General features: G+C 34.6%; 3 protein-coding genes across 9 annotated transcripts; 1 reads left to right on the top strand and 2 right to left on the bottom strand.

Moving 5' to 3' along the window:
- Positions 1-2,971: 2,971 nt before the first annotated feature.
- On the bottom strand, positions 2,972-7,720 carry LOC129887982 (PI-PLC X domain-containing protein At5g67130). The gene is made up of 10 exons (XM_055963247.1): positions 7,706-7,720; positions 7,464-7,583; positions 7,209-7,295; positions 6,978-7,100; positions 6,692-6,829; positions 4,633-4,731; positions 4,044-4,347; positions 3,709-3,932; positions 3,529-3,615; positions 2,972-3,405 (listed from the first exon to the last, which is right to left on the bottom strand). Exons 1-10 carry the CDS (start codon positions 7,718-7,720, stop codon positions 3,238-3,240), a joined length of 1,365 nt encoding a protein of 454 aa, XP_055819222.1. The 3' UTR covers positions 2,972-3,237.
- Positions 7,721-11,933: 4,213 nt separating this feature from the next.
- Positions 11,934-17,295, top strand: LOC129885565 (probable receptor-like protein kinase At1g49730). Of its 6 annotated transcripts, XM_055959886.1 has the most exons (10): positions 12,108-12,145; positions 12,488-12,586; positions 13,291-13,842; positions 14,570-14,851; positions 14,973-15,234; positions 15,378-15,430; positions 15,607-15,674; positions 15,764-15,853; positions 16,030-16,114; positions 16,176-17,295. In XM_055959886.1, the coding sequence occupies exons 2-10, from the start codon at positions 12,544-12,546 to the stop codon at positions 16,727-16,729; spliced, it is 1,989 nt and encodes a 662-aa protein (XP_055815861.1). In that variant the 5' UTR covers positions 12,108-12,145; positions 12,488-12,543; the 3' UTR covers positions 16,730-17,295. The 6 variants fall into 6 exon arrangements, with proteins under 6 accessions (XP_055815858.1, XP_055815859.1, XP_055815857.1 ...); XM_055959883.1 differs by lacking the exon at positions 12,488-12,586 and having other exon boundaries at positions 11,934-12,145; positions 15,613-15,674; XM_055959884.1 differs by lacking the exon at positions 12,488-12,586 and having other exon boundaries at positions 11,934-12,145; positions 16,200-17,295.
- Positions 17,296-17,720: 425 nt separating this feature from the next.
- Positions 17,721-22,831, bottom strand: LOC129885563 (uncharacterized). Of its 2 annotated transcripts, none has more exons than XM_055959881.1 (3): positions 22,678-22,831; positions 19,255-21,833; positions 17,721-18,769 (listed from the first exon to the last, which is right to left on the bottom strand). In XM_055959881.1, exon 2 carries the CDS (start codon positions 21,794-21,796, stop codon positions 20,228-20,230), a length of 1,569 nt encoding a protein of 522 aa, XP_055815856.1. In that variant the 5' UTR covers positions 21,797-21,833; positions 22,678-22,831; the 3' UTR covers positions 17,721-18,769; positions 19,255-20,227. The 2 variants fall into 2 exon arrangements, with proteins under 2 accessions (XP_055815856.1, XP_055815855.1); XM_055959880.1 differs by having other exon boundaries at positions 20,166-21,833.
- Between the last annotated feature and the right edge of the window lie 207 nt (positions 22,832-23,038).

Genomic DNA, 23,038 nt, shown 5'->3' with positions numbered 1-23,038 from the left:
GTCAGCCAAACACTCAAACGTGTTCTAAACAAAATCAGATTTAACATACACTTATGGTAGTGCAAGAAACTTTTACTTTATTCGTGTACTTTTATCTTACTATAATCGTGAAGTATTTTATTTTTCGGATTACTAATTTCACTTTATCATAGTATACAAATCCTTTATCTTCTTGTAGAAGTAAAAATCATAAAAAATTTAGTAAAATAAAAAAATCCCGCTCCAAGAAAAGTGTTGGCAACAACATAAAGGAAGACGTGCATGTACGCTACAACAAAATACCTTTAATTTTAGGGACATTAAATATGTATATTAACACAGCGTAGTACTAAAGCGTTTATCAGCATTAGTTAATAGTCATTGGATTCAATATCGATATAAACATTAACGACATTTACAAAGAGTTTTAATTGGCTCTAAAAATATATGTTCAGTGACAATGATGTTAGAATTGATTACCGTTAAAAATCATATTTGGTGTAGTAATAATTATTGTATATGTTCAAACATTTACCTACAAAAGAGAAAATTCACCTCATATAACTACGTCTATGCTAGGTAGCATTTTGAATGGTCGATATCAAAAATTTTATTCTTTTAAATATGATCCAAGTAAATGATGTAGTTAATGTCCTCTAACACTTCAATGACTAAGAGCCCACAGTTCAAATCACAATATCACGAGTTCGATTAGAATTTTCCTATTACTTTATTACCTATGAGCAATAATGCTAACTAAAGAGTAAAGTCAATATCGAGTCATTCACCACACATTTTTAATACAATGTAACTTGGATATAATTTAATTATAAAGATAAGACATGAAAGTGAAGTATAAATTAGAATAAAAATAGGAATATTCTGTTGGTTATGTCACAACGCATGCAACATATTCTCCCCACATGACAACATTTTCACCCTACCAACCTACAAACTCTGATCATCTTAATATCTTAATTAACCTCTTTAGGATTAATTAAGTAAAAAAGGTTGAACAATTTAGTGTAGATTTTGGAGCCATTGTGAAATTTTTGGTTCAGTTTCCTGCAGGTAATACATATCATTAAGACATTAAACTTAGAAACTCGTGAGATTTCAACCAATGACGGTGCCTTGAGCCACTAACCTTTTGTATTTTACTCAATTCTTTAAAGGATAACTTTTTTTTTTTACCAACTTAATACAAGTAGCTTGTTAATTTAAGCATTTTGGAGATTAATAATTTACCTACCTTTCATACTACGTAGAAGTTAGTGAGTTGGATAGATTAGCTTAGAGTAAATATCGAGCGTGAGTTAAAAAAATTCGTTTGTAGCATGTATTCTTTCATCTCGATTTAATTGAAATGTGTGTTCTTATGGCGACCAATTTGATACTCTTTTGAACTAAATCAGTTTAAATTTGTTTATTTTATAAAACTTATTGTTGGGTTGTTGTTGTTGTTGTATAAAACTTATCTAGTACTAGTAAAGCAAAACGAAATTTTATAACCAATCACAATTTATTCTTATCGAAATTGGGAAAAGAAATATATTTCGAAATATCTAGGAAAAACTACATACTTCACTATCATATTTACTATTATTATCTATATTTTCAAAATATTACGTATCTTACCACTAATTAAAAGTTTTCTACCAGATACATGTATTTTTGCTATCAGATACACTAAAATAGGGAGAGACGCGAGTGAGAATCACACTAGTTACATGTACTTGTATGTATCTGGCGTAATTCAAATGTATGTGAGATACCATATACATGCGAGAGTGGCGAGATGGGAGAGAAGCTAGGGAAGCCAACGAGATTTGTTATGTATCCTAGATACATGTGAATTCACTTGGATACAATGTATATTGAACGTATTTGAATGTATCTGGAGGCACAAACATATGGTAAGATACGTAATATTGCAAGCTAGATTGTATCTAAATAATTAACTCCTAAACTAGTGAAATTTATGTAAGTTCCCCAAATATCTATCTATCAATTAAAACTGATTATTGGCTAGAATCTTAGGGTTTTTTTGAGGCCTATACTCTTGGCCCATACTTTGGTTTTGCTTATTTTGATGGGCCTAGTAGATCTTCTATATTTGGATGTTTTAGCTGTTAGCTTATTAATGGATGGTTCAAGCCCACTTTGGATGTCAAAATATAGATGAATATTGAATTAAGGTCATAATTCTGAAGGGTGACATTAAGGCCATAACTGGCTGAGATTGATTTTCTTTTCCTACAAAATATGATGGAGGGTCAACCACTAGGCTCACTAACCTAGGTCATGGCCCATCTTGATCACCCATTGCCCTCGTCCATGTAAGTGGTAAATTTGACTTTCTGGTTGAAGGGTTAGCAGTTTATTTTTTCTCCACTTCCAATTTTGTTGTTGAGTAAGCAACTTCAAATAATGAATTTTCTTTTCCATTGAAGTACCTAACAAAGACATGGGCCAAACGTTGAAGACTCTTTTATCTGGACTAAATCAAGTAAATTCTCAAATTGGGCATCAATGTGTGGGATGGGATAGATTGCTGTTATATACCCATCTTAAGCCACCTTCTTGTTTGGTGCTGATGTCTTAACGCAAATCAGGTATCTTCAATTTACAGAATATGTTACTTGCAAGGAACTTTTAAAAGGGAGTATTTTTGGAACTTACTCACGCGACAAGATTCCTGATATTTTCTCAAATTTTCCAAACATGTTAAGTTCCTTACAAGTCAAGAATTCGTGGGGAGTGGATGCCACAAATTTGGAACAAATAAGAATTATAGGTGATTAATAAAATAACATATCAACTACTAGGAACAATGGAACATATTAAAAGTTCAGACAGTATTGAACCATAATTGGATAGAAGTTTACTCTGGAAACTTAAGACAACATAGCAAAATAGACTGGATCACCAGAATCAGTTAGAAGTAGAGGTTTTCAGCAAGTTCTTTCCATATCCAAATACCCGCGTCATATAAGCTAAACTAACTTCACATCAACCGTTTTACTAAAGGAAAGATGCACAGTTTTTTCACAATTGATCCACACACCATTCAGACTCCTTAGCTCCAATTCTCTAAAATCCGAAAGTACGTCAGAAGATTAACTATTGCTAATTAGTTTGTGTGGTGGTGATAATCACCTACTACAGAATATTCCCTTTTTCTCTACAGATGCTTTCAGTAAAATCTAATCCTTAATGCTTGAGAAGCAAATATAAACTTGTTTAGGCTGCTGGTCCTCAATTTAACAATAAGAAAAAAGATACTAATGTTGTTCCCAACAACCATTGCAGCTTTGGTTGGAAATTCAAATTTGAAAAGCTCGTTACATTTTTATCTGCCGCTGCTGGTGTTTTTGGAGAAATGCTTGGTTCAGGTAGATCACATGCTCCAAAAGTCATATTCTCCTGTATATTGAATTAAAGGCATCCAAAAGGTCACAAAGTTGCACGTTTTGAAGCCTAAAATTACTATTTATGGCCTCAAAGTGGACTAGTAGAAACAAAGTTTAATAAGTAGCTCATTTGTACCTTGCAAGAGGCAATGTTTGCACACCCGCAGACTAGATGTCCATTTGCCAAGTCTACAGCTTCAGGGGCTCCACCTCCATCACTTCTCTGCAAAGTCCACAATCAGTAAAATTAGTCGAAGAGAGAAAAGCAAATCTTATTTAAGACTCATTTCATATATAGTTCAAACAACAAGCATACCCTGTAAAAATCAACAGCAATGAAGTTAGGCCACCTTTTACCAGCGGCTTCATTGCATGTGTTCATCATGTCAATGAGTGGGGCTGAATTATGCTCGCAAGCTTGAGCAAAATCTGGGGCATCAGTAAAGTAGTTCATAAGGACTAACGACCTTGACTTATCGCTCATAGCAGATGATTCTGCACGATTTGGACAAGAACCGGGTTTCATGCCACCATTTCCATCTGCAAATCCAAAGCGCTTATACTTGAGAGTATTTTTTTATCATTTTTCTCAAAAAGAATTTTAATAGACCTAAAAAACTGCTTTTAGAGATAATCGGAAAATGAACTGACATTGGTTTTCTACCAAGTATCTCCACTCATAAGCAATGCCTTCTGAGGATTCTTTGGCAGACTTAGATGTGAAGACAACCAATCGCTGATTGTGCTGAACCATATCAGCTACAGTTGGCCATTCTCCACCATTTTTAGGCATCCGAGAAACTGGAAACCAGAATTTTCTAAGCCCAGCCGCATCAAACACCTTGTTTAGGCCATTCGGCGATCTTACGTAGTCCTCAATTATAATCGTAACAATTTCTGAAGGGTTTGCTTCAAGAAACACTCCTATCTCCCTCAAGACATTGATTGCAGTTTGCTGACAGAAAATTTCCAATCAGCTTCAAAAGAAAGGAACTTTAAGTGATAAGAATCTAGAAATGTTGTAGACCAATGAGAAAATAGTCAATTTTTCTCCATTTTCCATCAAAATTATTATTGTAATGACAAGTAAAAGAGGGACAAAAATGAATTATATCCTCTTTTCCCTAAAGCTGCTAAGCAAGAGAAATGCTTTATATGCCAAAACAATGAACATCTGCAAACCTGTAAATATGCTAAAAGTGTGGAAGTTGAGTAACATCACTGATTCATGAAAACTTACAAAAGCTGTATAATTGTAGCATTGCCCTCCAAATGAGTGACATAGCCAGATGTCATTGTCAAAGTCATACATATCAAGCATTAAACCTCTAACACCATTCTGTGTCAATTCATGTCAAAAGAAGCTCATCAGTAACCACATATACAAGTAATTTGAAAACCGACAGAGCAGTTCATGTCTTCTAAATCACAATTTTAAAACATTTCAATAGAGAAACAGAGACAATAAAAAGTAGGTATTGCAGAATCGACTGGTGTGTTGCCTTTTCTCTGTGAAAAGCAATTTCTCCAAAATATTATGAAACGTTTAGCGCTCATACAAGTCATCAAACATTAAGAATCTAGTCAAGTGAAAAATAAATGTACACTGAGGAAGAAAGGTTTTATAGAGTCCTTTCCTAGTCCAGAGGCTTGCAGTATCAAAGCTTAACTTCCTATTGGTTCTCATAGTTACAAATTTAAGGTGCCTGTATTCCTCAATATCCTAGTGATGGTTAACCTCAAGGAGATGAATATCCGAGTCCCAGCTCACCTAATTGGACAAGACAACAATTGCTAGTTTAGTGGTGTACTTGTACAATAAAATTCAGTGGAATAGTTTGAGATACATAAACCCCTGTAATCAATCTTTTAAGTGTTGGGAAAGGATAGGGATGACAGTCATTGTTAGATCCTTAATTAGACATTAGCACCAATTCTACCTCAAAGGATAGTGTAAGTAAGCCATCCCGACCACACCCCCACACCCTATGCCCCGCCTCATTCATAATGTTGTTTCTCTAGATTATACACAAATGCTTGGGACAATACTTTTTATTTACTTACCAAACACAAAGAAATAAGTAATCAAATCACTTATTTTCCTTCATGCCAAACACACCTTAAATGTTAAAATCGTAGTACCTGCTGTAGGCATAAATAGGTGAAGACTAAATCAAAAGATTCAAATGTTGATAGTTGTAAAATCCTGTTGGCTTATTGACATTAACATGTATCTTTCTTCCTATACATATTACAGATATTTGTAGGTAAAATCATAATATGAAAGGTAAGGATGAATGTTTTAGCACTACGCAGGAACGGGGTAAAGGATATATTTTAATACCCACAACGTGTATAGGTAAAGTGAAAATTATTCAATATCCTAATCATATTCATCCCTAGATAAATGGTTTTGAATAGTATTAATTTAGGGACTAAGGGTGTTCTGAAAAATATTTATGAGCCAAGAAAACCTAGTTGATAGCTCTGCTGGAGTAAATACAAGTCCGGCTAGAACTCAGAAGCTAAAAGATCAACCCTTGAAACCCTGGCACTTTAATTGAAATAATGACACTTGTGTGCTGCATTAAGCAATCAGATTTCTTCTGGAGCAATTCCAACTACTTTACCTTAAAGAGAACCCTCATCCCATTATCAGAAAATGAAGCTTTCCAACGCATTCTTTACCAGAATTGCAGAAACAGGTGATAGATTAATCCTTGCAAAACAAAACAGTAGTCTAGAGGGCCAAAAACTACTTGAAATATTAGCAATAGCTGCTAATAATAATTCATAAAGTCAGATATAATAAACTATGGACTATACACGGAAAAGGAATCTATCTGCTGACATTCCTTCAAATCTGACACACTTCTAGCCCATACCTAACGTTGCATAATATGATGAAGTCCACGTACTAAATTGCATAGAAACACAAAAATCAACAAGAGTCAGCAACAGCTAACAACTACAAGGCTGACTCGCTCAACTTTGGACCTTCGCCATGTGCGAGGCATAGACATAAATTAATATAAAATAATAAAAGAAATACCTCATGAACTTTCCTATAGATTAGCAGTAATATATAATTATCAATCCAGTTCACAGTTTGTCATAATTAATTCAAAGGACTGTTTCGCCCGTTGGATTAACTAACATCCTTTTGTTTGAATGCTGTTTGACATCCTCCTTTGTTTTTTAGTGCTTGGTTTTGGCATCATAGGAAAAAGAGCTAAACCCTTTGTGATTTCTATATTTTTGAAGCATTGAAGAAAGAGATCACGGAGGTGTAAACTTACATTTAGCTGTTCGGTGATGGTGTCCTGCTGATTCATTGGAGCTAATATTACACCTCCTGTCCCGGACTTCGCTTTCAATTTGGCAAAAGAATTGTGCGTCGTCAGCCAAGAGTACCGATTAAACGGCAATCCTTTCACCTACAATTATTCATACATTTAACAGTTCAACTTCAACACCACATCAGGTCGCTTGAAAATGTGACATTTATAGATAATCCAGGGGTATATACAACTACCTACAACACAAGTAAATCTGAAAAAAATCAAAATCTGTTAGAAAATGCACCTTTGAAAGAGGATTGACAGGCAGAAGTCGAGTACAACGCGGACGGACATTGCCATTTGCAAGGCAAGTCTCGCAATGTAGCCCTGAATCACAGTTTCCATTGGCTACACAACTTTGTCCTTCCTATCACCAAAAGAACAAAACATAAACACAATCAACAAAGCCAAAAAGGCATCGGCGTTTGTTTCCTACAAAAGCATCGAGCATGAAGATGAAGTAGTAATCACTTACCTTAAGAGCTTCACAAAGAGCAAAGACAAGAGTAACCGCAAGAAACAGAGTAACCGTAAACTTAAAATTCATAGCGAAATTCAAGCTCTGCAATGGAAAATTCCGTAGAAATTAGGGATCAGATCACATATAATATGAACAAAACACGCGCAATTATTCTAACACATCTCATGCCTATCAAATTATACGCTCTGTAACACACTTAAACAAACACATAAATCTACAATATAGATGTGAATCGGCTAGTACAAGTACCTTTATCAATGGCGTCGATCGAAGAATCAGTTGGTCATTTTGAAGGGAAAAACTGCGTGAGTAAAGGAAAAGAAAGAGAAGAAATGAAGAAGTAACTGCAGGGGACCTATGCCCCTCTGTCTATATAATGCCGCGCCAACAACTTCATATCACGGCGGTTTTTCTGTTTTTATCCTTTTCTTTTTTCAAAAATTTTCTTTCTGTGAATTATCCAACTTATTTTTCAAACAAAAAAAAATTACTCCCTCCATTTCCATTTCAGTTTATGCATCATTTTCATTTCGAGATTTAAATAAATCTAACTTTAATCATGATTTTTTTTATATTTTTAAAAATATTTTAAATTGTCAATTATTGTAATCTATAGTACGTGTTATATAAATTAAAATAGAAAAAATAATAATTAAATAAAGCATATGAACGTTTTTGCGGGAGGTAAATGTGGACGCAAAACATTAGTTGCCTTTAAACTTAGGTATTTGTCATATAGGTACTGCTTAGTTGAGATTCAGAATTACTTGGTTCATTCCATATTAATTGTCCACTTTCTATTTTATACGACTCTTAAAAAGTTATAAATAAAATGAATAATTTTATTAATTTACCCTTTGTCCATCAAATATCAAGTATGTCCCAAAATGAAATACTAAAATCAGATATGTAGAAGTCTGTTCAGTGTTCACATTAATGGAGTAGAATAGGGCATATGAATAGACACCATTGAAACTTGTTTCTCATTGCAAGTAATTCTCTCTTCCAAAATCTTTTCAATGTAGTAACTGTTGTTAATTTGAAAATTTCTCTTGCTATTTACAATTAAATATAGAATGATCACAATTCACATAATAATTTAAACTAAATCTAATAAACTTGGCTTAACAGAAAAGTATGAAAATTTTATCGTGCGTTTTGCCTTCTTCCTTTCTGAGAAATGCATGCGCAAACTTTAAGCAAAGTGTTGTGGTTGGAAAAACTTCTTAAATTGGATAACATTAGGCCTTTCTTTCTAGTAATAATGTTGTATTTAATTACTTTTTTGCCATTCAGTGCTTCTTTATCGTGTCACAAAAATACAAATATTTTTATCATTTAAGATAATGTCAAATATGTAAATTGGATTTTACGTATTATTTAAATTCTAAAATTTGGAAATCAGATTTGATCTGATCTAATTAATAGATGATATTTCTCGTTCTGCATAAGTTTATATCACAAATTATGTCGTATAAGACATAATAAGTAATGATGTTGCTACATAACGTAATTCTTACAGAACTTATGCCGAGCGAAATAAAAATTTAATTTCAAAACTCATAAATTATGCCGTAAAAGATAATAACTAAATTCAATATAATTTAGTAGATCGAGGCAAAAATTCTCTAACCTTATACCGAACAACACAACTTATGTCGCATAACTTAATTCCCATGTAATTTGTGCCGAGCAAATTAAGTCATAAAATAGGAGCAAAAACTTATTTCTTCTTCATAGAAGCCCACGGCCACGATTGTTTATTGGACGTTTGGACTGGATCGGCCTTCCTTATGGACCTGCCCCGCCAATAGAATAGAATTGGGCTTTAAATAGGTTCGGCTGTACTTGGGCTTTGGCTGCCCCACAAGCAAGTTTTCTTTTATGTGGAATTAGTGAAAATTACACGAGATGACAAATATTACTAGTTTATTACTCTATATGAGTATAGTTTCATTTTATTATTATTCATGGGTATATTTTGCTGAGATTTGCTAGAATTTATTTGTATATTTCGCTATACAATTAGTGTACTGCATTTGTATAATTCGCTATACAATAACATTTGTATAATTCGTTATACAATTCACAATTTTTGTATAGCGTTTGTATAATTCGTTATACAATTCGTAGTTTTTTGTATAATATTTGTATTTCGCTATACAATTCGTATATAACATTTGTATAATTTGCTATACAATTAGTAGTGTTTGTATATTTCGATATACAAATAATTCGTAGATATGACGTTTGTATAATTCGCTACAGCGTTTGTATAATGATAAACATATGTTTGCCATTATAAGTAATTAAGAAAACGATACTCATATGAAATTATTATGTTTAAAAAGTTTGTCATATTATATATATATATATATATATATATTTAAAGAAATTTAAATCATATAAAGGAGGAAGAAGAAAGATATTCTCTTACTTCAAATCTATGTGTTACGGTTCAAATTTTGAAAGTCAAACAATTTAATTTTAATTTTGAATGCAGGTAGAAAATCTATAAGTTCTAAAAATAAAATTTTATATATTAAAAAATTAAATAAAAATATTATATGATTAAAAAATATTTACTAAATCTTAAAATTTAAAAGGTTTCACGCAAATTGATAAAAGAGAAGGTAGAAAGAACCCGTGCCCTAACAACTTTTGTCTCGTTGTGGCCAGCACTCTATTATTCTCTCAAGCAAGACTCTGCTGCCCTATTTATGCGCCCCATCTTTTTATCCTCTTTTTATCGAATCTAAAATTTACAAATAAAAATATTCTCTCATGGATTTGCCTTGGTAATAATTTAATTCTGGAAAATATGTACACGTGTTCCTTCAATTTATATAGCTCAAACTCCATTATTTTCTATGCCTTTCATTTCAAAAAAATAATCTTTAATTTGACATGAAATTTTAAAAAATAAAAAATAATTTTTAATTTTGTAATCTTAATTAAAATTATGTCAAATATATTAAAATATTTTTTAATATCAAAATGCTTTAAAATTCATTGTAATTTGTTTTAGTCAAAGAGAGAAAATCAAAACCAACCAAACTTACCTCAATTTGTGATTGATTGCCCTTCTAAATTAAAATTAATGAAAATTTGATGCATAAATACAACAATGTTTTTATTTCTATGTGCGATGTCACAAAGTGAAGGGAGAATTTATTTTATATATTATTTTCATTTTTCATTTTAGTTTTTTTTTAACATATAAAAAATTGAAAAAATTACTTCTTTTATTCAATTTGTAAACGACGTGAAGGGTACATTTTATTTTGAGGACCATTAAGATCTTCTTCGACAGCGATTTTGTCAAATAGACATTTATTACAATGTTGCCCTTATACTTGTGACTTGGCTTGTACTGCATTTATTAAATATCTGTCACTGATGATTTACTGACTTTTGACGAGAAAATGACCAACATGGTCCTTGATCTATAGGGGTTAGAATTATTTTGATCTTTCGTGTATATATATATATATATATATTATTTTATTGAAATAGTTCTTAATGTATGTAAAAAGATATTATTTTGGTTTTTAGCCCTAAATTAAGTATCAAAGTAAAAAGTGCCGTTAAATTTAACTATGGTTTCCCAATAAGTCTAAAAATGACTTTTTCTTTAACAAAAAAGGGCATGAGGGGCATTTTTATACAATTTTCAATAGTTTGATGGCATTTTAGGTCTTTTTCTGTAATTAAAATTCTGCTAAATAAATTTTGATTTGTAATTAATTTTAAATAATTAAATTATAACCAATAGATGGCCGCTACGTATTTAAAAAAATTATTCAAATTATTTAATTTATATTTTGTTAAATAAATTTTGATTTATAATTAAATTATAACCAATAGATGGACGTCATGTGTTTAAAATAATTATTTAAATTATTTAATTAAAATTATGTTAAAAAAATGTCATTTTTGGATCCAAAGGTGAATGTCAAGGGCATTAATTTTCAGAATTTTATATGATAATCATCCACCTTTAGTTCAAAAAATGACCTTTTCTTTAACATAATTTTAATTAAATAATTTGAATAATTTTTTTAAACACATGACGGTCATCTATTGGTTACAATTTAATTATAAATCAAAATTTCTTTAAAATAATTTTAATTAAATAATTTGAATAATTTTTTAAAACATGTGGCGGCCATCTATTGATTACAATTTAATTATAAATCAAAATTTCTTTAACATAATTTTAATTAAATAATTTAAATAATTTTTTAAATCACGTGTCGCCATCTATTGGTTATAATTTAATTATTTAAAATTAATGATAAATCAAAATTTATTTAACAGATTTTTTATTACGGAAAAGGACCTAAAATACCGTCAAACTATTGAAAATAGTACAAAAATATCTCTCATGCCTTTTTCCGTTAAAGAAAAGGTCATTTTTTAGACCTAAAGGTGCATGTCAAAGGCATTTTAGGCTCAATAGATAAATGAAAGTCATTTTTATATCATTATCAATAGTTCAAAAATATTTCAGGTCCTTTTTTATTTTTGTACTTGATGTCCGATATCTATATTGAAGTACGACAAATAAATAATATTATTGGACACTAAAAAATGTGGTATGTTGTGTTGTGGAGAGATATAGCCTGTTTGAATTGACTTTTTTTTTTTTTTTTTTTCAGGAGTTGAAAAATGCGTCTTAGAAATAATAGAAAGAAAATGTGGGGGTCTCTAGTCAGTCAAAATCCGCAGTGGCTCCTCCTCCTCGGACTCTGTTTGTTCACAAGGCCTTGCTAAAATAAGGCATTTTTCTATTGTTCACTCATATCTGCATCTCTTCTTGCTCCTAAAGTTTTGTTGAGATTCTGCAATGACATTGTACGGACAAGCCGTCTTTCTGGGTTTCTTCATCTTTCTTGAAATACACCTTCTTTCAACAACTGCTGCTTCAGGTATTATTACATCTTTGTCTTGTTGATTTCTTCCAATTACATCTTGTTTTGGGAGCTTCCCTTTTTCTTGGGCTAAATTTGAGTTTTCATCCTCTCTTGAGCTCTTTTCCTTCTTCACAGGGTAAAGGAAAAAGATGGCATTTTTATTGTAATTTGGGCTTATTTGTGACTCTTTGATGAATAAGTTATAGTGAGCTTGAAGCTGCTTGAATAATATCGGCGGTTGTACTTGTATTGTACTTGTTTCTGTTGTGTTTGGGGTTCATGAAAATTTAATTGGTAATTGGAACAAGAAAGATATTTATGGAAATGTGATTAATGTGCCTGCATGCCCATTTTCAGACACACTGTGCTCTTTTATTTTGTTGGAATTTGGAAATGTGAATGAAAGCTAGACAATGTCACTGGTGAAGCTCATTCTAATCCAATTTATGTTTGCTTGTAAGTTTCATAACATTCAAATTTCAAATTCGATACAACAGCAATTCCTACTTCAGTTTTAATATTGCTAGTTTGCGTTACTTCATTTAACGATTGTGTTAGTTCAGTTTTACAATGACTGTGTAAAAAAAATTATATTTATCAGTGCAATTGAGCCTATGATAGATAGTAGATGATGGTTAATTGATGGAAAGTACAATCAAACTAGGACTTGTCCTGTCTGAAGTCTAATGGTCCAAATTTTCTTATGTAGTCTAGGTGTACAAGATCAATGTCTGTATATTTGGAGATATTCAGGCTGACATCCCTCCCCGAACGTCCACACGTAAATAGCTTTGAGCTCCTGCTTTCCACTAACTGAGCTTAAATGAGTATTTTTAACATGTTGCATCTAACCATTTTCTTCAAAGCTTTTTTATCTGTATGCTACTGTTAATACCAGTGCTGTTGTTAATTATAAGTTGGTTGTTTCCCTTTTATATTTCTCTGTGTGTGTGGTGTGGTGGGGGGTTCATTGACGGAGTGTACTGAAAAAGGAAGTAGGATTTTCATAGCATGGACATGTTTCATGTATCAATTCTATGCACTAGTTTACCTCCATTGTGATTTTTCAAGTTCGCCTTATATGAATTGGAGTAATGCTGAAACATGTCTCAACGAATTGAGATCAGAACAATGACTATCTATATTTTCTACACATGTAGTGTGCCCCTTAGACATGACTGGATCCAACTATACTCTGACTGCTTCAATCTGCTCCAACAAAGAAGACAGAGGAAAATGTTGCCGCTACATTAATGCCTTGATTGCAGTTTCTGTTGCTCGATATGCAAATGCAACAAGCAACCTGGGGGTTAATGCTGACACATCACAGATTTGCCTAGACAAAATAGCAGAAATTTTCCAATTCCATGGAGTCAACAGAAATGCATCAGTGTTCTGCGGGTTTGGGACAAAAATTCCTGTCAACTATGATTGCCAAGGTCGAACAACTGTAAATCAGATGATTCAATCTCCACAATTTTCAAGTGTTACCAAAAACTGCCAAGTCCCCCTCTCAGGGGAAAGTAAATGCAGAAAATGCCTCAATGTTGGCATCTTGTATCTCCGCAATCTAGTTGGTACAGCTAATAATATGACATTTAGTACTTGTAGAGATGCAGCTTTTGCTGCTCTTGCAAGCCAAGTTGACAATGCATCAGCTATTGATATTGCTCGCTGTTTCTTTGGGGTTAAAGGCCTTGTGATACCTCCAGGTACGTCTTAATAGGGAAGTGCTGGGATTCATTACCACTGAAGCCTAGATAGAACATTTACAGGAATTATACCGAATGCTTTATGCATTGGAACATTTGTTACCAACATTGAATCCTTTTCTTGAAATTCCCGTGAGTTGCTTTCAGTTTTCCATATTCTTTATATAAGGTATTCCATTCAGGTCTAAGTGTGAGCTACATAAAATTGCACAACCATTCCGTGCCGAGCCTATTCTATAACTATCAAAATATTGGATAAAGAACAAAAGAAAGAAAACGGAGAAAGCAGAAAAAGAAACCTACTTCTACTTGTTTTCTTTGTCCTATCATAGCTCCTGAAGTAATTACTTCTCTACACAACTTTATTCCAGTGTCTTTTATAGCTTAATCATTAACTTGCCCTGAATTAGTCGTAAAACCCTTAAATCTTCTATTCCTAGACTTGAACGTTTTCAGATTCTTTCCAGCAACATCCTTCCTAGTGTCATATTAGTCTCTCACCTCACACTCAGAGAAAACTGCTGTTATGATCCTCATTTTGCACCTTTGTCTGGTCCTGTGTCTTTCTCTGGTATGTTTACTAATGTTAATTTCTTAGGCAGGAAGTTGGTGTTTGTTTTTGTACTTCTGCACATAAATAATATTTACATGGATCATTTTAGTGATGTAATGCACTTTCAATTATATGAAAAGTTCTGACTTCCATTGTACGTCTAACCACTTTCAGGACCATCTCCATCACAACTTTCACCAGAGGTATCTCCAAGCCCTCCTATTGCTTCTAGTCCCACTCAACTTTCCTTGAATACCCCTGTTAAGGAAAATCACCATCCTTACCACCTTACATTAGTACCAGTTATTGGCATAGTAGTTACAGTCGTGGCTGTCCTCATGCTGCTCATCTTAATTGTTCTGATTTGGAGGAAAAGCAAAGAGCTGGAAGATTCTGATGCAAATGATAAGATATCTTCCAAATCCTTCACACAGCAACCAAAAAGATTCCAGGAAGGTAAATTTTGTGGTTCTTTTGGACTAATTGTGTCCTTATCGAAGCGGACACTGCAAGATCTGTTCATTTATTATCTGGGATTCTTATCCTGTTTACTTATTGTTATGCAAACTGCACGCAGGTACGGCTTCTATATTTACGAAATACAGCTATAAGGGGACCAAGAAAGCAACCAACAACTTCAGCACAACTATTGGACAGGGAGGATTTGGCACAGTCTACAAAGCTGAATTTAAGGATGGTTCTGTGGTAGCAGTGAAGAGAATGAACAAGGTTTCTGAGCAGGCCGAGGATGAGTTTTGCAGAGAAATAGAACTGCTTGCTCGATTGCATCATCGTCATCTCGTTGCTCTACGGGGCTTTTGCACTGAAAGGCACGAGAGGTTTGCGAATCATACCTACAACTTTCTTTGTTTGTTTTTTCTACCTTCTTATGTCTTTGTCCGGCTTTCAATGTAAGGTGACCTATTAACTAGTTCACGTATTAATATCTTCTTTTCGATACTGAACATTTATCATGGAGCAGGTTTCTCATGTATGAGTATATGCCAAATGGAAGCTTAAAGGATCAGCTTCACAGTATGCTCTTAATCTTCGATTCTTATTTGCTGATTCTATTATTAACAAAAAATTAGCCTTTAAAATCAGCAATTGGTCAGTTATTTAATGTTGACAAACACAGTGCATTTTTGACTACTATTCCATCTTAAAGTAGTTGTTGATTTGCTTGATTGTTCCTCTAAATATATGTGAAGATCCAGGTACAACTCCCCTCAGCTGGCGTAGTAGAATTCAAATAGCTATTGATGTTGCAAATGCTCTGGTACAATTTTTATTACACTCTATCCAATTGATATAATTTATAAGCTGCTTAACATTCAGTGTGCCTTATTTCTTGTTGCCTCCCTGTAGGAATATCTTCATTTCTATTGTGATCCTCCACTGTGCCATAGGGACATCAAATCAAGCAATATATTATTGGATGAGAACTTTGTTGCAAAGGTAACTTACATTAATTCAAGGGTGAACCTAGTTTCATTTTACTACAAGGACGAATGTCAAATCTTTCTTTTGTTCTTGCCTTCTGAATTGGTAAAATTAACTCTAAAACATTCCCTACTGCTTTATGAGATCTGTTGGCAGAGCAGATTGTTCTTTTAACTCGTGTAATATGATAGGTTGCAGATTTTGGCCTTGCACATGCTTCAAAGGATGGTTCTATTTGCTTTGAACCGGTAAACACTGATATCAAGGGAACTCCAGGTTGGGGAAAAGTCTACTTATGAGTAAAATTCAAGCATCATTCATTACTTTGATTATGTAGAGGGAACTTTGCTTTGTTATTTAGGTTATATGGATCCCGAATATGTCATCACCCAAGAGCTTACAGAGAAAAGTGATGTATATAGTTATGGAGTGGTATTGCTGGAATTAATCACAGGGAGACGGGCAATTCAAGATAACAAAAATTTGATAGAGTGGGCCGAAATGTTCATGACATTAGAATCTAGGATAACTGAGCTTGTCGATCCTAACATTGGAGATTCTTATGACTTTGATCAACTTCAGACCCTTTTAGCAATTGTTAGATGGTGTACTCAGAGAGAAGGACGGGCTCGGCCTTCAATCAAGCAGGTCCTTAGGCTTTTGTATGAGTGTGCAGACCCAATGCACAGTGGCTTTGTTGAATCCATGGATGATGAAGACTACGATGAGATTGAAGGAAGGGGAAGAACAAGTAGGTCTAGGCTGCACAAAGGTGAGGGAATATTTCACAGTGGTGATGGAAGGTGTCTAGCTTCTTCGTCAAGTACGTCGAGGTCCTATTGTAGCAGGAGCTTCCTAGTTGAAACCAGTCCTCCCCAGTCTCCACTCTAATGTACCAGCTATTTGAGATCACTGCTTTGACTGTTAAGTAACTTCTTTTTTTATAACCGAAGAATCCCCGAGGGCCAGCTGATGATCGTTCAAACTCAGTCGGTAATAGACCCAACCCTCCACCCTTAAGATTGTTGACTATCTCTTGTGCAGATTTTAACTGTAAAGCCATTACATATCAGAGTTTTAAGGTTACTGACTTCACCATCCTGACATTGATGAGCAGCACGAGCACACAATCCAAAGGCTGTAATCCATAGGTCCATGAAGTTTTGCTTCAGTTCGACTTTTTCCTTGCAAAGCAGCCAGTGGCTATAAGAGTTGTATTCTTTTTCCTCCATGAATTTTTTTGGAGAGGTAGTAACGAACAACTTTAGTTTTCCTTTTCTCTTTGGTTTGGTTTGTTGTGTTTAACATTCTTTAGCACTTTACGGGGCTGTTATTTCTTGTAAGTTATTGGACTGTGAACTTGTTGGCTTGTGCTCTCTTTACTTGTATGTTTCCAACATCAGAAGAAGTTGCGGCTTTCGCGGCTAATCTGGAAATAAAAGAAAGCTTTTATCTAACAGCTGTTGACATTAGTTAAACATTTACATTAGTGATGATGTGGGTTAGATACATTTTGCCAAGCTTGCTGCTTATCACATTTTCAAAGTGCAATTTGATTTCTTCATTAATTGTTGCCAATGTTGATTTCTTCGTTCATTTGTCTTCCCTTCCATCTTTTTTTTTTTCTATCCATAAGTTGGCTTCATACTGATAGCTTTAAGCTGGTGTGTACTGAGTATTGACATCAGTCAAGAACAAAAACTCTTTTAAGAGTGATTTCTCTACAAGATATCTGTTATGTTGTTGCACATAAAGAGTATTATGGTCACTCCACGGTCGACAAGAAGAAAATTGAAGTTCAAAACTTGAACTAAAATACCTTACAATTCCGACAGGTAATAGGCCAAATGTTTTAAACAGAATAAAATAAAAAAGATCAACATGAAGCTAACAAATAAGCCATTAGTATTATACAGTCAAACATGGGTATAGAAAAAGGTTTCTCAAGCCTTGCCTGAACAAGGAGGGGTGTTGCATAAGTTGTACATAATAAACTTGCAATGGGAGGAGGAAAGAAGAAACCAGTTTAATGTTCAAGAAATACAGACCATATGAAAATTTGCTGACAAATGAACATCTGCAAGGGAGATACAACAATCCTTCCAATCAAATATACAGCATAGTCCGCCTTACAGAACAAATCACATAGAAGCAAACAAATAGCTCCAAGCTAACATTGACAAACAACAACAGAAGCTGTTAAAACCACGTTCCTTGAAAAACCAGAACCTTCGGAAAGAATTTTCTTTCGAAACCCTCTCTATGATGCTTCTGCATGTGGCAAGCATCTGTTACATGGAGCAAGTGCTCCTAGCCCACGTCTAGCTTAAATACCCAAACTATGTGATTAAACTATTGCCACCATTCTCCGCAGAATGAAACAATCCAAAGGGTGAAAACAGTTGGAGTTCCATGACAAACTTCACACCTCAAGAAGCAACATCAAAGCGCATGCAACCATATGACTCAAGTCCTTGACCGACTGTTCAAGTTACTGCCTATGACATGATCATATGGACCCTATGACTATATGCTGTTGATGCTGATGTCCAACTAAGTCTTGTTACAGTTATGCTCGTTGCGCATCTCCATCCATTTAGATGTTCACACGACCAGATTCAATCCTTTATAGCTGCCTCCAACTTGCACCTGAAGTTCATTTGGGATAACAGTAAAATAAGGCTATCAATCACATTTGGGACCTGTATACTTTATCCCTTATTATCCAATCGGAAGTTTACTATCTTTGCCATCAGACTTCTGCAGGAGCCTCAATATGGTACACAAACCATAAACAAATTGAAAGAAGTGGCAAAAATGATTCAACTTTTGCAAGACTGAACTACCATAATTGACACCATTGTGGGAGCTTTTGCATGGAGACGGGGCCTTCTCTAACTTCAACATCCCTCCAATGCGACAAGGCTTAAGCTGGAAATGCCATATAGTTAGATGTTAACTATGAAAGCAGCACTAAAAAGTAACGCAAAAAATCCCACATAGGAATAAGATACGCAACAAGGATATAACTAAGAAATAAGCACCAAAAAGTAATACTAAGAATTTCACATTAGCAATAAGTTATGCCGGGACATATAAATTTGGCAAGCATCTGTAATTCAGACACATGGCCAGCATACAATGCTTTCTGACATGGAAGCTTGCTTCTCTCCCTAACAACTGAATTCATAGTGCTCAGAAATTAAATGTAAAAAATAAAAAATGGAACTATGGATTAATATGTCTCGAAAATGTTGCTAATTGATTTGGTATCTCCATTTTCATTGAACTCTCAACATATGGAAACTACCTGAGAGGAGCAGCTTAATGCAACTAGCTAGATCCGCATATTAGAAAGAAAAGAATAACTTCAGTAAGTGTCAGCATATAGACTGATAAGTTACTTAAAAAATTACCAAAAACTTTTTGGAGCAAACTAGATACGGTTCTCGTCTCTTTTCCCCTGCTAAGCTTAAAAGCCTTGACAAAAGGGTAGGACTGTCACTACTCCCACCAAATTGACTCAAACAAACTGGAAAGAGATCATTCTCATCTGTCTAAAAAAATAACAACAAAATAATATAATATCTAAGAAAAGCTCTTCAAGTAAAATGAGGACAGAAGCTCAGTCAAATCGGACAATCAGATTGCTTAACCTTTGAAAATGGTCTCTTTGCGGCAAAGAGTTTTGAAGAACCATGAGATGAGCTATAGAGCCTGTTTGGATTGGCTTTTAGCTTTTGACTTATAAGCCAAAATCCTGCAATGAATTTTGGCTTATTTTTATCATTTTAGCTGAAAACTAAGTGCTTATAAGCACTTTAATTTACCCAAACACTCCAAAAGTGCTTAAAAGTTATTTTGACTTAAAAACACTTAAAATGAGTCGATCCAAACAGGCTCATAGTGTGTTTTCCCAAAGCAAAAACACTTATGGAAAACTATGGCTAATTCCATAGACTTAGGTAAGAAATGGGGAAGAGATAGGCATCACACTGAATTTAGAAGCAGAATTCAGATCCAAGTTATATACAATCTTGCCCATTATTGACATGTACCATGAAGAGGGAAAACACACCTGCGCAAACTAGCTTGAATAATGTACACCTTCTAGAATGTATTTAGATGAAAGCAACAAGAGACAAATATACAAATAAATCTCCCGTTGTTCTGGTGTTACATAGGAACTTCTGACATTATAGAACAAAGTCAACAAACTAAGTCATGATGAAGAAGAAATGACAAACATGACTTCAGCTTTTCTTTGTCATAATGAAGAGAAAACAAAAACAAAAAATGACAAGGACAAAGTGGCAACAACAAATACCTCAGCATAAGTCCCGAGGAAGTTAAGATAGTAAATAGTCAAGAAATAAACGGCAATCACTTCTAGGCACCAACAGCAGCCAGAAACTTCCTCTTGTTAACTGGATCCTCTTGCACAATCACGACATCTTTCACCTTTGCTAGTAGCTGCTCAAGTTCAACCACTCCAAAGCCCTCGTAGTCTAATTGCCTCTTGTACCTTTGTTGATATATTGCCTCAAAACAACCAAGAAAAATCCGGCAAGAGTAGCTAACAAGTATTTCTTGAAGTTCATACTTGAAATTTTCAAGGTTTTTTTCAACTATTGCACCCATATTAGATTTCTCACAGCTCTCCCCATGCTCTTTTATGAGTCCTCTTTCATCATCAGAGAACTCATCTGAAGATCCAACCCCAGTCACAATATCGGCATTTCCCTCTTGTGTTCCTTTTCCTTTGTTATCTCTTTTTAATATTGTTAAGGGGGGAGCACTTGGTACAGCACATAAATTATGGAGGTAGACAAACTTCTTTTTGCCTTTCCCCCCGACAGAAATTGCATCACTCATCTTCTTGAGAAGATTCACGAGCTTAGCTGCACCATATTCAGAAATGTAAAGAGGCCTCCCATAAATTTTCTGGTATTCTGCAGGAACACGTGTAAGAGGCAAACAGCCGCCAGATAATTCAAGCAACTTCACCAGCTGCCCCGTCAAACCATTTATATCCCCAGGCTGCACCCATGTCAAGTCACTCTGGTCATGTGAAGATGGACATCCAGCTGAAACTATTAAACCAGATGGAAGATTATGAGCTCTCATACCTGTAGGATAACATGGCATGGAAACTGCAGTGGTATTACATTCAGCCAGAGAATGTGATATCATTGAGAATTCCCTTGCATTATAGTAGCTTTGTGAGAGGCCCCTATACAGTATTGCTTCATCTTCACGCTGACCATCTGGGTTGTCATTAATCTGGCAACACCCCATTAGAATCCCAGTAATGTCTGAGACACCACCACGACAAGGCATTAAGGCCTTTGCAGGAGGCACAAAACCTTCGCCTCGAACGACACTTGGCCAGTCCCATACAAACCTCCCTGCATTACATAGAGCAGACGAAACACCAACCCCTGCAGGAATGACAAGGATCACAGTGTATCCACGTTGACCAAGAATGTGAAGTGCAGGAGCAAAATCAACATCTCCTGATATTAGCATAATGGACGAGGGTGGAGGATTGTCAAGAGCAAAAAGAAACATGTCAACCAAGATGGCCTTGTCAGCTGCATCCTTTCTTCCATTGGGGACATCTATAAGTTTAACACCAGTTCTCTGGCAACCCTCCCTTAATCGTCTCGGGAAAGCATTAAAATCTCCATAGGCAGAAAACAGTGTAACTGCTCCTTTGATCACAGGATGGACCCGCAGAGTCATTCTGATGTTGCTAGCTACATCCTCAGGGCGTACATCACTTGGAACAGGACAGTTCTCAATGTCCCAAAGAATTGCCACCGGTCCCTGTGAAGAATTTGGGCTTTGCAGGGAGAAAGTTGCTAGTGCTTTCGCATTTGTGTTTGCCATCAGCTTCCCACTTTGTTCCAAGGACTCTGATGACAATCCAAAAGATGATGTAGGAGGAAGCTCCATCAGTGTTTCAGCTAATGATTGTGTAGTCCCTGGCTACCTGTATATGGCCAACAAAATGAGCGAGGACCAACAAGCTAGATGAATCACTAAATACAACATTCCATCCAAATAGAAGTATTTCCAAACATTTCATTAATACTGAAGCAGACTCAAGAATAATAAATTCACAAGCAGTCATCACAACTTACTCAGGACGAAAAACAATAACGATTTTCAGCAATGTAAAAGCTAGAACAGATTAGCAATGGGCTCTCTAGTTCTCAGTACATAATGGATTATGGGACTTGGAACCCACATGAGAACCATTGATTGAAATGATGGATTTATATAGCCTTGAGATCTAGCTTTTGGTGTCCCAAGTTTCTTCAAAATTAGTTTTTTTTTTTTAAAGTGCTACAAAGAAAAAAAAAAAGACCCATCTTGAATTCCCCAAACATCAAATACTAAGTAAAAGCCAGCCAAAAAACTGAAGAATTTCCAGAGTAAAATAGAAAATTTTCCTGCAGCAGCAAAAACTGATCTGATCAAAAGACAAAATGAATAAATAGAAATTCCAACAATAAACTAAACACCAATCCCAAACTAGTTTCGGATCAACTATATGAATCTCATGATTCCACCTGGCTCTTATTAAGGTAATTCCAACAATCCGGACAATTAAACAGTATTTTCCCAAGTATAACTAGAAGCTTTTGAATTCGCTAATGGTTAAATTCAAGGGTATCCAAGAAAATAACGTTACCAAAAGAGTTCTTTTATGATTTTGTGTTTGCGCATACAATAACAACACATCCGGTGAGATCCCACAAAGTGGGATGCAATTCAAATACGGAAACCCTACATATAATTAGCAAATACGTATATGAGAGGGGAGAGAGTACCTGAATACGAGAGAATCGATAAGCTGCAAATTAGAGATGCTGATTCTTCTCAGTACGAAACCCCAAAGACACTGTTTTTGAGTCTTCACTACACTTGCAAATTCTTCATGAGAAATAGGCACACATTGGACTTGGAATATGGGCCGCTGCTTTACTGTTGCGGTTTATATTACTAAACCGACATTCAGCTTGTAAATACATCTAACATATTTTGACTCGGTTGGCAGTTGGCACGTGTCTCCGCTAGTTCAATTTTTTTATAAACTTATGTATCTATTTGAATAACTCCAATATTAAAGGGTATATATGTCATTTGATGCTAAGTTAAATGGTATATATTTATATTTTACAGACAGTCCAA

The sequence above is a fragment of the Solanum dulcamara genome, chromosome 4, assembly GCF_947179165.1.
Source record: "Solanum dulcamara chromosome 4, daSolDulc1.2, whole genome shotgun sequence".
Taxonomy (NCBI): Eukaryota; Viridiplantae; Streptophyta; class Magnoliopsida; order Solanales; family Solanaceae; genus Solanum; species Solanum dulcamara.
The sequence above is the reverse complement of the archived record's forward strand: the minus strand, read 5'-3'. Positions and strand labels throughout refer to the sequence as shown.